Source organism: Phlebotomus papatasi, chromosome 1, assembly GCF_024763615.1.
Source record: "Phlebotomus papatasi isolate M1 chromosome 1, Ppap_2.1, whole genome shotgun sequence".
NCBI classification, from domain to species: Eukaryota; Metazoa; Arthropoda; class Insecta; order Diptera; family Psychodidae; genus Phlebotomus; species Phlebotomus papatasi.
This window is the reverse complement of record NC_077222.1, coordinates 27,562,787-27,577,537: the sequence shown is the minus strand read 5'-3', so window position 1 is coordinate 27,577,537 and position 14,751 is coordinate 27,562,787. Positions and strand designations below refer to the sequence as shown.

At 31.0% G+C, this 14,751-nt stretch overlaps 2 protein-coding genes across 2 annotated transcripts in view; one reads left to right on the top strand and one right to left on the bottom strand.

Moving 5' to 3' along the window:
- Positions 1-7,172, top strand: part of LOC129799567 (lysyl oxidase homolog 3) — a 68,556-nt gene extending 61,384 nt beyond the window's left edge. The window contains exons 8-9 of the mRNA XM_055843587.1: positions 524-681; positions 6,906-7,172. Of these exons, the coding sequence (XP_055699562.1) occupies positions 524-681; positions 6,906-7,123 (376 nt within the window). The 3' untranslated portion in view covers positions 7,124-7,172. The remainder of the gene's footprint in view (positions 1-523; positions 682-6,905) is intronic.
- A 2,619-nt stretch (positions 7,173-9,791) lies between these two features.
- LOC129799550 (cGMP-specific 3',5'-cyclic phosphodiesterase) overlaps positions 9,792-14,751 on the bottom strand; it is a 57,007-nt gene continuing 52,047 nt past the window's right edge. Inside the window, exon 14 of the mRNA XM_055843558.1 lies at positions 9,792-10,411. The gene's annotated coding sequence lies outside the window, so the exon portion shown is untranslated. The remainder of the gene's footprint in view (positions 10,412-14,751) is intronic.

Below are 14,751 nucleotides of genomic sequence, written 5' to 3'. Positions count from 1 at the left end.
TATAGAGTGCGAGCAGTATTGATGAAAGTGTTCCCGGTTCGAATTTTCTTTGATATACCAAATACTTTTGTTCAGTATATTCACTACAATTAAATCTACAAGATGTGGGACTCACAACTTTATTTCTTCATGAGGAAACATGTAGGGGATACTGGGACAGTACGAAACATAAAGTAGTTGTAAACTGCAGAATTGTTTTAGTTACATATTAGACTTCAGAGGATGAGAGCTACATAAATTCATAGATATAGGTCCTTGTCAACTGCAGAAATGATCGATATGAGTCCGAGTAGTGTAAATATAAAATTCAGAGTTTCTTGCTACCCTATGTTTACTACTGCCCCAGTCTTCCCTATGTCTAAAAAACTTGTTTACAAGAAGACTTAGTTTCTCTATGAGATGTTGTGTCACCATTATAATTATTACTATTATTTATTATTATAGCGTACAAAATGTTCAATTAACTAATGAATCATTTCCTCAAATCGAGAGTGTTCCTAATCCTACTCTCATTTTTTTCCAGGCACTACCATAGCATGGAAGTCTTTGCCACATTCGACGTCATTGATGGTAAAGGAAACAAAATCGCCGAGGGCCACAAAGCCTCATTCTGCTTAGAGGACAATCAATGTGACGAAGGAATTAGAGCCACATACTTTTGTGCCAATTATGGGGATCAAGGTGAGTCTTTCAACAAGTTGAACTTCTTCTTGTCCACATCCTTTTAGCTGACTTCCCCAATTCTTAGCGCACAATCTTCTTTATTGAATTGGCTCTAGCTCTAATGAGAATTTTCTATACCAAAAATGTTTCAATTTTCTTGAAACATCTCCAAAAGATGACTGAAATTTCCAATTAAAACATTCATTGCACTCTTCAAACTCATTTAAAATCAAGTCTCTCTGGTATCGTTTGTTTTTCACAAATTTCAAGAATATTATTTTCTTTTGAAGGTACGATATTTCATAAATTAATGATGAAAATCAGACGACCGTTAAAGTAACCAAAGGTATATTAATTTGGAAAGTTCAACAGAAACTCAATTTCTCAAAATTTTTACCTACAAGTGCACAAGTTTTTTAGTGCTTTTCATATACATAGTTTGTGTTCAAAATTAATAACTTCTGTCCAAAATTTCCTTTTGTATTTTTTGAATGTAAAAAATCAACAGATAAAATTTGAAGAACCTTTTAAATTGCTTTTTGTAGGGTAGTGTGGGGCACTTTCAAACAGCTTAACTTTTTTCAGGACTCATATGCTAAATGAATATGAACCATATTAATAATAATATTAATGCCCAAGAAGCAAAATAGCTGCCTTTAAGAACCAAGTATTAGACAAGTCTTTGAGTGCACTTTTAAAAGACTTAAAGTCATAATTTTCTGTTGCAATGCCTATAGAAGCTCTTAAGATCCTTAAGAGTGCGCCACTTTACTTATAGTATTCTTAGTGATGGAACCAAGAGCATTATAAGCAAATAAAAAGATTTTTGGTTGTATAATGCCTTACTTTGGAAATTCTACAAAACTATGTTAAGAAAAAAATGTTTCTTGGGTGGTGGCACAACGTACCATCACTGAGACAAAAACAGGGGTGCGATTAACTTTTTTTCCTCATAACTTTAACACTTTTTAGGTGTAAAAATATATCAACATTTTTTAATGTTAATTTTACACATTTTTAAGAATAAAATTAACATGAAAAAGAGTAACTTTAACCCCTAATACACCTAAAAAGCATAATATTCACACCGATTTCGGATCAATATGCTGCAAGGTAAAACTAACATTTTAGGAATGTTATTTTATCTTTTTCGGATTCCTCTCAGTGATAGAGCAACTAGGCCTTCTCACAAGGGTAGTTCGGGATATCCATTATTATTTTTTCTTATACAGAGATGGGGTTGTCGATCCCATGCCCGTGAAATCAAGTGCAGTGAAGCTCACTGGATGCAATTCGAACCCCTTTAACGCCAGAAAAATTCCTGGTGACCTAAAGGGGATTCGAACCCGGGGCACTTGCATCATAGAGCGAGTGCTCTACTACTTGACCCATTGAGTACCCTTATGAACTATATTGAACGTAAATATATTTCGTTATTTTCTCTTAGATATTGACAATCTGAAAATATACAGAACACTTGCCAAATAATAATTATTTTTCGTCCTAAAAATCCTTATTTTCGAAAGTAATGCATGTGTAAAATTGCCCCATCTCATTTCCCTCTATTTATTTAAATTCAAAATAGGATGCAAATATTTGTGTTTCTGCATATTCTAAATCTATTTCTTGTAAATTGTTCAACAGAGAAATATAATGTGTTTTATGTATAACATGCCGATTGCAATCCTTATCGATATGATAAGTCTGAAATGAAATGCTTAATACTTTTTAATAAGAATATTCCTTGGTGATTGAATCTCAAAATTGCTTCAGTAACATCATTCAATTAATTCAATGATATCTTAGAGGGTATCGAGAGATTTATTGGCAAACACACATCGTATATCAATTTTGCACACACCCACTTTATACATCATCATGAATATCCTATGCAAATTAATTTAGCAACTTTGCAGAACCTTAAGTTCATCTGGTGGAAATACCGAAGAAGGCCCTTTCATATTAAATGCCAATATTGATCCCTCAAGAACTTCCCAGTCAAATACACCACAGACTTTAAATTTTAATCCCAATTTTATAACACCATCAAGAAATGAAAGAGCTTGCCCTATTTGTTTGTCAAGATTTGCTTCAAAGTCTCAAAGTTTATTACTTAAATGTATATGCAATAGCCCAACTAAATATATTATGACAAGGATATATTTTTCATTCGAACTTACGATGCCATAACTAAATTTTAAGTGATTTTGGAGTTTTGGTCTACCTTAAAAAAAATTTCACCAATCAATGATCTAATTAAGTAAATTACTTCCGGTTAGATCATTTCGTTATGATTTGCAAATTGTCATTCTGTGATTAATATTATCAAAGGTAATTAAACTTTACCTGCAGCAATTTACAACTTTAACTGTTACAAAGCTTTATAGTTTTCGTATGCTTTTAGGGTACATACTGTTTTCCTATCGATTAAATTGATGGAGAAAGTTTAAAAATCATTTCCAAATTAAAAATTATTTAAGAAAATTAGGTTTTAGAATATTTTAACATGAGTAATAAGCTTTCGAACAACTAAATAAGTAAATCTGTGAAAGATAAATTTTAGTACTATACCGACTTATGACCGATTAAGTCCGATGCAGTCTATTTGGAAATTTTAAGATCTTTCAAAAAAAAATTAAATTTAAGCAAATCGGTTGAAAAATAGGCCCTCCAAAGTGATTAAACTTTGATCTTCGAAAATTTGATATCGAAATGGTTTCCGAGGTGTCAAAGGATGAAATATTTGCCTTGACTACCTCTAAAACATATTTGATAATGAAAGGAATCGTAGGAGGTATTTTCAAAATAAACCAAAAAACATGGTTTTGGTGGGGTAGAAGGGGGTGAGGGGGAAAGACAAAAGGCTATCCTAGATTATGTTGACGTGTCCAAGTAGTCCAAGAATTATACAACTGCCCTTTCTTTGAGTTCTAGCAGTAATATTTTTATAACACGTATGGTTATTGCTTTATTTAAATATTTATAAATTTAAACCTTATCAAGTTCTCTGATTGAGTAAAGCCTAAAACGTGCAAAAGCTTTATAGAATCAGATGACGTAGTGGGATTAAAATGCTTTTTGGGATTGAACAGTTTTAGGGCAGAATCACATTGACAGTAAAATGCTTACTATATTTCGTTAATTTACGCATTTTCATTACAATTCTTACGCAAATTCTCAATTACCGTATTACCTTATCTAATACTCGATGGCACTAGGTGAAAATAATATAAGAAAATTGAAGAAATAAAACGAAATTGCGATAAATGGTGAGTGAAAAAAAATGCTTCAAACGTGCAATATACTCTATGTCTATACAATCAGAGAACGCAGTGGGATTAAAATACAAAATATGGGTATTGTTTTTTTTAATATTCAATGCAATAGAAAATTTAAAACCTTTTGAGTTGCTCAATTGCGGGTAAAGCTTTGAGTGCCCTAAAGCCTTATACTATCAAAAGACACATTCATTGGGATTAAAATACTCTATGGGATTTAATATTTTTTTTAACATTTAGTTAATGTTTATTATATTTAATATTATAAAATTTAATGTTATCGAGCTTTTTAATTAGCCAAAACTTTGAGTGCGCAAAAGCTTTTCAATCAGAAAACACTATGAGATTAAAATGCTTTATTTAAATTTTCAATACCATAAAATATTTTAATGCTATCGAGTTTTCTCACTGGCAAATGCTTCAAATGATTAAAAACTCTACCCAATCAGAGGACACTTTGATATTATAACACTTTATATAGGATTAAATATTTTCAAAACATGTGGATATTGCTTTATTGATATGTCCAATTCCATAAATAACTTAAAACTTATCGTTTCTTCGATTGGGTAGAGGTTTGTATACACAAAAGCTCTGCCCAATCAGATGATGGAATCGGATTAAAATACTTTATGGGATTAAATTTTTAATTCTATAAAAACTGAAAACTCAGACTGTCTAACTAATGCTTTGAATACTGAAAAGCTCTATACACAATCAGATAATATGATGTGATTTAAATACTTTGTGAAATTAAATATTTTTATATTATATTGACACTGCATTTTTAAAACATTATTAAATAATATAAAATATTTCAATCCCATCCGATTCTCTGACTGCCTAAAATTTTTATTAAAATAAACCCCTAACTAATTAGACAAAACTACGGAATGAAAATATTTTATTAAATTTAATATTTATTTGCATTTGTTATTGTTATGATATTTTTAATGCAAATTAATATTTTTTGTTTCAATAGCGTTATGGGATTCGCTACAGTTTGAGAATTTTAAAGGTTTAAAATTTCAGCAGTCAATCGGAAGAACCCTAGGGAGTATTTATTTAATTATATGTTGATAATGCATAAACAGAAATTTTAGAAAATCCAAAATTATTCCTGACTACTTACCAACATTAAAATGTTCTGCAGAAAATTAAAAAAAAAATTTTATTGCTCCAAACGGGAGCACCCAAAATCTCGAATGCTTAAATCCTCAAAGCCAAAATCTTGAAGAAACAATATTCCGAATGGAGCGAAATCCTAAATGGGGTTCTCCCTTTGCCGAGAAATATTGCAAAGCTTTGATGAAAATTAGTAGAATTGACAAAGATAATAGAAGTGCTCTCGAAAATCCGTATGTTATTGTGAACAATTACGCATTATGTTGAGATATATTCAGATTTTTGGCTTTTAGGATTCTTACAGGACCCATTCTAAATATTCTGTGTGCCTTGAAAATTTTAGAATTCAAATTTTAGAAATTTTTCAGATATGTGCACAAACTTTTGGTCTAAAAATAATTTGTTCTAAAAAATTTACCTGTCTAAAATAATCCGGGTTTCTTGAAGACTAGTTAGGGCTTAGGTGGGGCTACTGTGAGTTGTGGGGCAACATTGATAAGGGAAGAACACCCCGGATCGGAATTTTAAGAGATATACTCGATATTTAGTTCAAAATATAAGCCTCAATATACTATTTGATATTTTTGTGTATACTAATCGATATATTAGTGATCCAATTAAATATATCTGTGAATTTGAATTTTAAATTTTTACAATAAATTAATAATAAATAGGTGCAATTGCAATTATGTACACTGTTCCTCGGATCGTCATGAATTTAATCAGGTGTCTCACGAAAAATTTGTTTTACAAAAAAAATCACTGTATTCTTATGAGAGTTAAATGGTAAAAAGTAACTTTTAAAAATTCATTTGAATTGGTGTAACAATATGGTAATAACCTGACGATCCGAGGACTACTGCCGATCGCTGGTGCTCTTCCCTTATACGATTTTTTGCATAAAAGAGGCTGGGCTTTAATGCAATATAACTTAGCTTTACAAAATAATTGTGGAATTAAATAAAATAATCGTAAGGCGCAAGATTCTTAAGAAATATGCGATCAAAAAGCGAAAGGAGACTGGGGTAGAAGTGGTCAGCAAATTAAATTATTATTTGCCATTGCAAAAAAAATGTTTGGATAAATAAGACTAATATATTTCAATTAATAGAGAAGAAGTTAAATATTTTGAATAAATAAATAGTTTGCTCAATATTCTTTCCATGTCATATTTATCGTAAGCAATTTCTAACACTGAAATTTCAACAAAGTAATTTGAACTCAAATCATAATCAAAATTTAACGAATTTAGTGTTAAAATTTTCAAAAATGTACAAATATTTAGATAAAACTCATTATTCATCAAATATTGGAATAAAAATCCATAATATTAATCAATTTACTTTAAGTGTCCAATTTTACCCTCAAAGTGTCTAAAATTAGAAACTGTCCAAAATTATGAGCTCTTCCCATATACATTCTAAGTCTCTTGAAATATTGAACCGTAATATTATTAGCTCTCCTCACGCATGTAACTTTTAACAGACGGAATAAAATAGGAACTAAATCCGAATTTCTGAATCTCTAACTAATAAATTTTCATAAATATCCCCTTGAGGACAACAATAAAATAGAGCCTTTCTCCCTAAATAAGCAAGATATTTTGAAATGGGTCCTTACTAAGAGATTGTCTTATATGCAAATTAAAGATGCCTCATGGGCAAATAATGGTGAAAGTTTCTTGTGCCAATTGCTGGAATTAATTACCCGAAGAAGATTAATATTTCTGTAGAGTGACATATCATTGGTACTTTCTGGCGATCCAATTCCCAGGATGATGCAATGAAGTGATGAAAAATTCAAAAGATTGTTTGAAGAAAGTTTCTCGTCCTTTTGCAGGAATCTCCGTGAATTGCACCGACATTTATAGATACAATATCGATTGCCAGTGGGTGGACATTAGTGAAATTGATTATGGCACCTACACGCTCAAGGTATCTGTTAATCCTGAGTTCAAAGTGGCTGAAATGTCTTTCGACAATAATGCAGCAACTTGCACTTTTTTCTACGCCGAGAGCTTTGCCCGTGTCTACGATTGTAAAATGGGTCGACCATAGTTTCCGTGAGTGCCTCTTGAATTATTTATATTGGGAGAAAAATACCATTTTCCAGGCTCTTCGATGGGTTATCCGGAGCTTGAGGGGTGGGTTTGGGATTTAAAAAAAATGCTCAACTTGTGTCTCTTCAATCACATGAATGTTTCATTTACCTTTTTATTCAATACTTAAATTTCTTTTATGTGTAACCTATAATTGCTCTTGCTATATGTAATAATAATTGTTCTAACGTTCTCATACACTACTTCCTTTTTTAAGGGATTATATTGCAGTAAAACCTTCAAATGGTTTCTTTTTGTAACTTTTTTCTGTTCCACTACTTTAAAATAAAGTTATTTTTAAATATAAAGTTGTAGAATTCTGCCGTATTTCTTAATTTATCATTTGCTAAAATTTATGGCATGACTCGATACTATAAACCTATACTTAAAACATTATAAAAAAATCATACCGGTAGTTGTCAGTTTTTCTTCTTCAGATAATTTTAATTTTGTTATATGAAATTTGAAACCCAATTAATTATTTAGAAATGCTATTAAAAAAATATTTTCGTTTATGTAGCCTCAGATTCAAAATATATTCCTAATTCTAAAAGAATTTAATATATTTAAATTGCCCTTTAAAACCTGTTTAGAATCTCCGATATAAATAGGTATTTAATTTGAAAGTGCAAAATTTCTTTCCTGAAATAAATACTGAAATATATATTAAACTTAATACATAAATACATGTTTAATATTATTTTAAATATTAAAAAAAACACAATCTTTATGTAGATATTGTCCGCCGCCGGATTAGTGTTGATGAACGGTCTCCGAATAAATTACTAAACTGAAATGAAAATGTCAAATTTCTTTTAGACAAATTAAATTATAATGCTAATTGCCAGAATAACTTTGAAAATTTCTACTTAATTAATTAAAGAAATATTTCAATTTTGACACTGATTTTTCAACTTGAATCTTAAAGCTCTATTTATCTCAAAATTAAGTTTTTTCTTTATTTGTTTTTCTTCCTGTAATACTTTCTGAGCTCTATACAGACTTCATTATAAACCTGTTTTTATTATTTTTCAGATTTAAAATATTTTCACGATTTACATTAAATTTAAAAACAATTTAAAAAATATTGGAAATTTTAATTCTGCAATTGTTATTGTGAAGAAATATTTTATAGCATTTTATATTATTGAATTAAATGAATAAATATTTTAAAATTAAAGATATATAAAATTAATATTGATATAAATTTGAAAGCTTAATGACTTGACGTATTTGTGGCAAAAAATCCGTAAGCTAATAAAAGTAAAAACTATTTTCAAATTATACAAAAAAAAAACAAGACAATTTAGATAATAACTTAGTATTTAAAATTTAAAATTGACAACAACTGTTCTTGCATTATTGTAACACAACCAATAAAATTTGATTGACTTTTTTTAGGAATCACATCAATAATTTCATTTTTATTTAATTTAAAATAATTGCTTTTAGTAAACTCCGTATAAATTAACTTGTTATGTCCAATTAAAAACTTAAGGAAATTCTGGTTATGAATTTTCTACTCAATCAACATTTGAAACATTTTAGTATAAAATTTATTTGAATGTTTTCGTACTTAAAAGTACTTATCTGTCCCCAAATACGATTCTTCAGTAGTCGAACAGGTTAATTACATTTTGAATACAACTAAAGCGTGCAGTAAAGTCAAATTATGTCACAAAATATATTCTCTGCCACGGTCTTTGGCTTCACATTAAATACACTAACGGCCAAAACATTAAATACACCCTTCGTAAGCTTAAATACACGTGATTTGGACCGGGAAAACGCTGTAATATCCAGTTCTATTGACTGAAATAGTTTCATTATAAACCTAAGAACAGTTTTAAACAAGATTTGAGAAAATACATGAGCTACAAAATTTATAATTAGAGGATCAGTCAAAAATTAGCTTTTAGGAAAAAATGCAAAAGTAGCCCCACATTCTAAAACTGATCTAATCTTTTAATGATCATTTAATATAAGCTAAATAGTATTAGTAAATATTATTAAGAGTCAGAAAAACTGAAAATAATACCGAGGGAATATTTTTGGCACGGATTGTGGTCGGCTTCCGGTGTGATGTGTTCTGAAAGGGGTTTCTTCTTTGAATATTGAAATTTTCAGCCCAAATTCTACTTTTTCATATATTTTTTATTATTTTTCAAATTTCTTCTTATTATTGTTGCAATTTCATTTCTTTTACTTCATTATTTTATTTAAATATACATGAATAAAATCATCAAATTTAGTTTTCCTCGAAGAATCCTCCTTTAACTTTGATAATCGCCTCGCATATTCGAGGCATCCTGTTGATCAATTTCTACAAAATGTCTGAAGGAACTTTGTCCACACATCCTGAAGTGTTTCCACCAAGACTGGAACTGATGTCGCGCCTAATCTCGAACCTGACCACATTTAATTTTCTACTGTTCACTTTTAATTTTTTACTGATCGATTTTTATTTTTTACTGCTTTTTTTAATTTTTTGCCGCCCAGTTTTTATTTTTTACTGCTCATTTTTAATTTTTTACTGCTTTTTTAATTTTTTTTGTTGCTCATTTTTAATTTTTTGCTGATCAGCTCGAATATTTTTACTGCTCATTTTTAATTTTTTACTGGCCATATTTTCTTTTTACTGATCATTTTTAATTTTTTGCTGATTAATTTTTAATTTTTTACTGATTAACTCGAATATATCTACTGATCAATTCGAAGTTTTTACTGATCAAATTTAACTTTTTACTGACAAAATTGAAAATTTTTGCTGATTATTTCGAATTATTTGCTGATCTAATTTGATTTTCTGCTGACCACTTTTGACTTTTTACTGACCATTTGTTTTTTGCCTTTTTATTCGAAACCTATCCAACCTCTTAAGATATTTGCGATTTTTTTTATAAACAGTTTTTGAATCATTTATTAATGCAAATATTCTTAAGTGGTCACTTTAAGAAAATCAATTGTAAAAGAAACTAGGTGAAATTGTTAAGAATATCACCCACACTGAGAAAAAATCGGTGCGATTAACTTTTTTTCCTCGTAGCTTTAACACTTTTTAGGTGTAAAAATATATCAACATTTTTAAATGTTAATTTTACACCTTTTTTAAGTGTAAAATTAACATGAAAAAGGGTAACTTTAACCCATAATACACCTAAAAAGCATAATATTTACACCGATTTCGGATCAATATTGCAGGATAAAATTAAAATTTCTATAATGTTATTTTAACTTTTCCGGATTTCTCTCACGGAGGTTCTCGGACTCGTTATCGAGTTCATTCATGAAACTTTGCATATTACCTAATTTGGGCATGCCAAATTCAATGGTGATAGTAAAAAACTTCGATAGGCATCGATACCCCCGCTACAGGGGGTGGGGTTGGGGTTCAAAATTCATATTTTTGGCTCTAGCAGCCAGAGGGTTGGAAATAGCGACTTGGGGTCTTCGGGTGACCCCCCCATAACTTGACCTTGGGAATCTAAATATGACCTTCATTTTCCCCCCACCCCTCCCCTTCTCTTAAAAAACGTGTTTTTTGGGATATTTCGAAAACTACTCATCCGATAGTTTTCATTTTCGGATATGTTTTAGATGTCGTCCAGATGGATATTTCGTCCATACATACCAATGACCTTGAAATATTCCTTCATGTCATTTTTCAAGGTCAAATGTATTACGCTTAAAATATTCATTTTTTCAATCAATTTTATCAAAGTATGATTTCTTAATAACACTAATTTATTGAATAATGAATATAAACCTCTTTAAGCCACTTTAATGCCATTGATACGTTTTTGACATTTATATATACTTCAATTTTTAAAATATCATTTTAAAAAAACTTTATGTCAACCAAATTCTAATATTGGGCATTGACTGTTTTCCTGAAGTAAGACATTAAGGTAATGAAATTTTCATGAAATTTATGAAATTTAAGAAATTTTATGAAAGTTATGAAAATTTACAGGATTATGTTTTAACGATTGTTGATCAATAATTTTAATTTTATAACAAGGATTATAATATGTAAATGAAATGAAATCTCACATATTAGAAGAAAAACAACATCTATTACGACAATTATGTATTCAATTTCAAGTATATAAAGACCTACATGCAATAATGAACAAAAAATGTTATTTTATGGCAGGCTTTACTTACAAAAAAAAATATTTTAAAGTCACACAAGACATCTTTAGAAAAACTACGCAGATCAATCATAAAACGGTAAAAAGTATATTTAGAACATGTACAGTTCAAGTATAAAACGATTAACCCTGTGCTACAAATAGCTGAAGTATAAACTGGTTAAAGAAAATGCTAAAAATACGCACAGCTCAATCATAAAACGGTAACTGTGCTTAAAATCACGCACATCTCAATCATAAAACGGTAAATGCACTTAAAATCACGCACAGATCAATCATAAAACGGTCAAGATTGCGCTTAAAATCACGCAAAGTTCAATCATAAAACGGTAAATGAGCATAAGATCACGCACATCTTGATTATAAAACGGTAAATGTGCTTAAAATCACGCGCAGTTCTATCATTAAACGGTAAATGAGCTTAAAATCACGCACAGCTGAATCATAAAACGGCTAAGATTGTGCTCAATATCACGCACAGCTCGATCACAAAACGGTAAATGCGCTTGAAATCACGCACAGTTCAATCATAAAACGGAAAATGAGCATAAGATCACGCACATCTTGATTATAAAACGGTAAAAGCACTTAAAATCACATATAGTTCTATCATAAAACGGTAAATGTGCTTAAAATAACGCACAGTTCTATCATAAAACGGTCAACATTGCGCTTAAAATCACGCACAGTTCAATCATAAAACGGTAAATGAGCATGAGATCACGCACATCTTGATTATAAAACGGTAAAAACACTTAAAATCACATATAGTTCTATCATAAAACGGTAAATGCGCTTAAAATCACGCACAGCTCGATCATAAAACGGTAAATTCGCTTAAAATAACGCACAGTTCAATCATAAAACGGTAAATGAGCATGAGATCACGCACATCTTGATTATAAAACGGTAAATGCACTTAAAATCACATATAGTTCTATCATAAAACGGTAAATGCGCTTAAAATCACGCACAGCTCGATCATAAAACGGTAAATTCGCTTAAAATCACGCACAGTTCAATCATAAAACGGTAAATTAGCATAAGATCACGCACATCTTGACTATAAAACGGTAAATGTGCTTAAAATAACTCACAGTTCTATCATAAAACGACAATTGCGCTTAAAATCACGCACAGCTTAATAATAAAAAGGTAAATGCGCTTAAAATCACGCACAGTTTAATCATAAAACGGTAAATGAGCATAAGATCACGCACATCTTGATTATAAAACGGTAAATGTGCTTAAAATCACGCGCAGTTCTATTATAAAACGGTAAATGCGCTTAAAGTCACGCACAGCTCGATCATAAAACGGTAAATGAGCTTAAAATCACGCACAGCTGAATCATAAAACGGCTAAGATTGCGCTCAATATCACGCACAGATCAATCATAAAACGGTTAAGATTGCGCTTAAAATCACGCACAGCTTAATCATAAAACGATAAATGAGCTCAAAATCACGCACAGTTCTATCATAAAACAGATAAGATTGCGCTTAAAATCACGCACAGCTCGATCATAAAACGGTATATGCGCTTAAAATCACGCACAGTTCAATCATAAAACGGAAAATGAGCATAAGATCACGCACATCTTGATTATAAAACGGTAAATGTGCTTAAAGTAACGCACAGTTCTATTATAAAACGGTAAATTCGCTTAAAATCACGCACAGCTCAATCATAAAAAGGTAAATGCGCTTAAAATCACGCACAGTTCAATCATAAAACGGTAAATTAGCATAAGATCACGCACATCTTGATTATAAAACGGTAAATGTGCTTAAAGTAACGCTCAGTTCTATCATAAAACGACAATTGCGCTTAAAATCACGCACAGCTTAATAATAAAAAGGTAAATGCGCTTAAAATCACGCACAGTTTGATCATAAAACGGTCAATATTGCGCTTAAAATCACGCACAGCTGAATCATAAAACGGTAATTGAGCATAAGATCACGTACATCTTGATTATAAAACGGTAAATGCACTTAAAATCACGCATAGTTCTATCATAAAACGGCAAATGCGCTTAAAATGACGCACGCACTTAAAGTCACGCACAGCTGAATCATAAAACGGTTAAGATTGCGCTTAAAATCACGCACAGATAAATCATAAAACGGTAAATCCGCTTAAAATCACGCAAAGCTTAATCATAAAACGACAAATGCGCTCAAAACCACGCACAGCTAGATCATAAAACCGTAAATGGCGCTTAAAATTACGCACAGCTGGATCATAAAACAGTTAAGATTGCGCTTAAAATCACGCACAGCTCGGTCATAAAACGGTAAATGTGCTTAAAATCACGCACAGCTGAATCATAAAACGACAAATGCGCTTAAAATCACGCACAGTTGAATCATTAAACGGTAAATGAGCATAAGATCACGCACATCTTGATTACAAAACGGTAAATGCGCGTAAAATCACGCACAGCTGAATCATAAAACGGTTAAGATTGCGCTTAAAATCACGCACAGCTCGATCACAAAACGGTAAATGCGCTTAAAATCACGCACAGCTCGATCATAAAACGACAAATGTACTCAAAATCACGCACAGCTAGATCATAAAACTGTAAATGCGCTTAAAATCACGCACAGCTGAATCATAAAACGGTTAAGATTGCGCTTAAAATCACGCACAGCTCGATCACAAAACGGTAAATCCGCTTAAAATCACGCAAAGCTTAATCATAAAACGACAAATGCGCTCAAAATAACGCACAGCTAGATCATAAAACCGTAAATGCGCTTAAAATTACGCACAGCTGGATCATAAAACGGTTAAGATTGCGCTTAAAATCACGCACAGCTCGATCATAAAACGGTAAATCCGCTTAAAATCACGCAAAGCTTAATCATAAAACGACAAACGCGCTTAAAATTATGTACAGGTCGATCATAAAACGATAAATGCGCTTAAAATCACGCACAGCTGAATCATGAAACGGTTAAGATTGCGTTTGAAATCACGCACAGTTCAATCATAAAATGGTTAAGATTGCGCTTAAAATCACGCACAGATAAATCATAAAACGGTAAACGCACAGTTTATCTAAAATCACGCACAGTTCTATTATTAAACGGTAAATGCGCTTAAAGTCACGCACAGTTCAATCATAAAACGGTGAATGCGTTTGAAATCACGCACAGTTCGATAATAAAACGGTGAATGCGCTTAAAATTATGCGATTTTTTATGCGAAATCCTAAGCGTTTGAAGCGTTTGAAGCGAAAGTAGTGTTTCATGTGAACTTGCCAATTGTTCTCCTTGATACTTTGATGCCCTGAAGAAAATCCCATCCAGGATCGAAACGTCGGCAACAATAAAGTAAAATTGCAGAGCATAAATTAGACCGAACTCACGCCGTTGACTATATTGATACAATAAACGGTCGAAATCCATTAGAGTGATTTTAA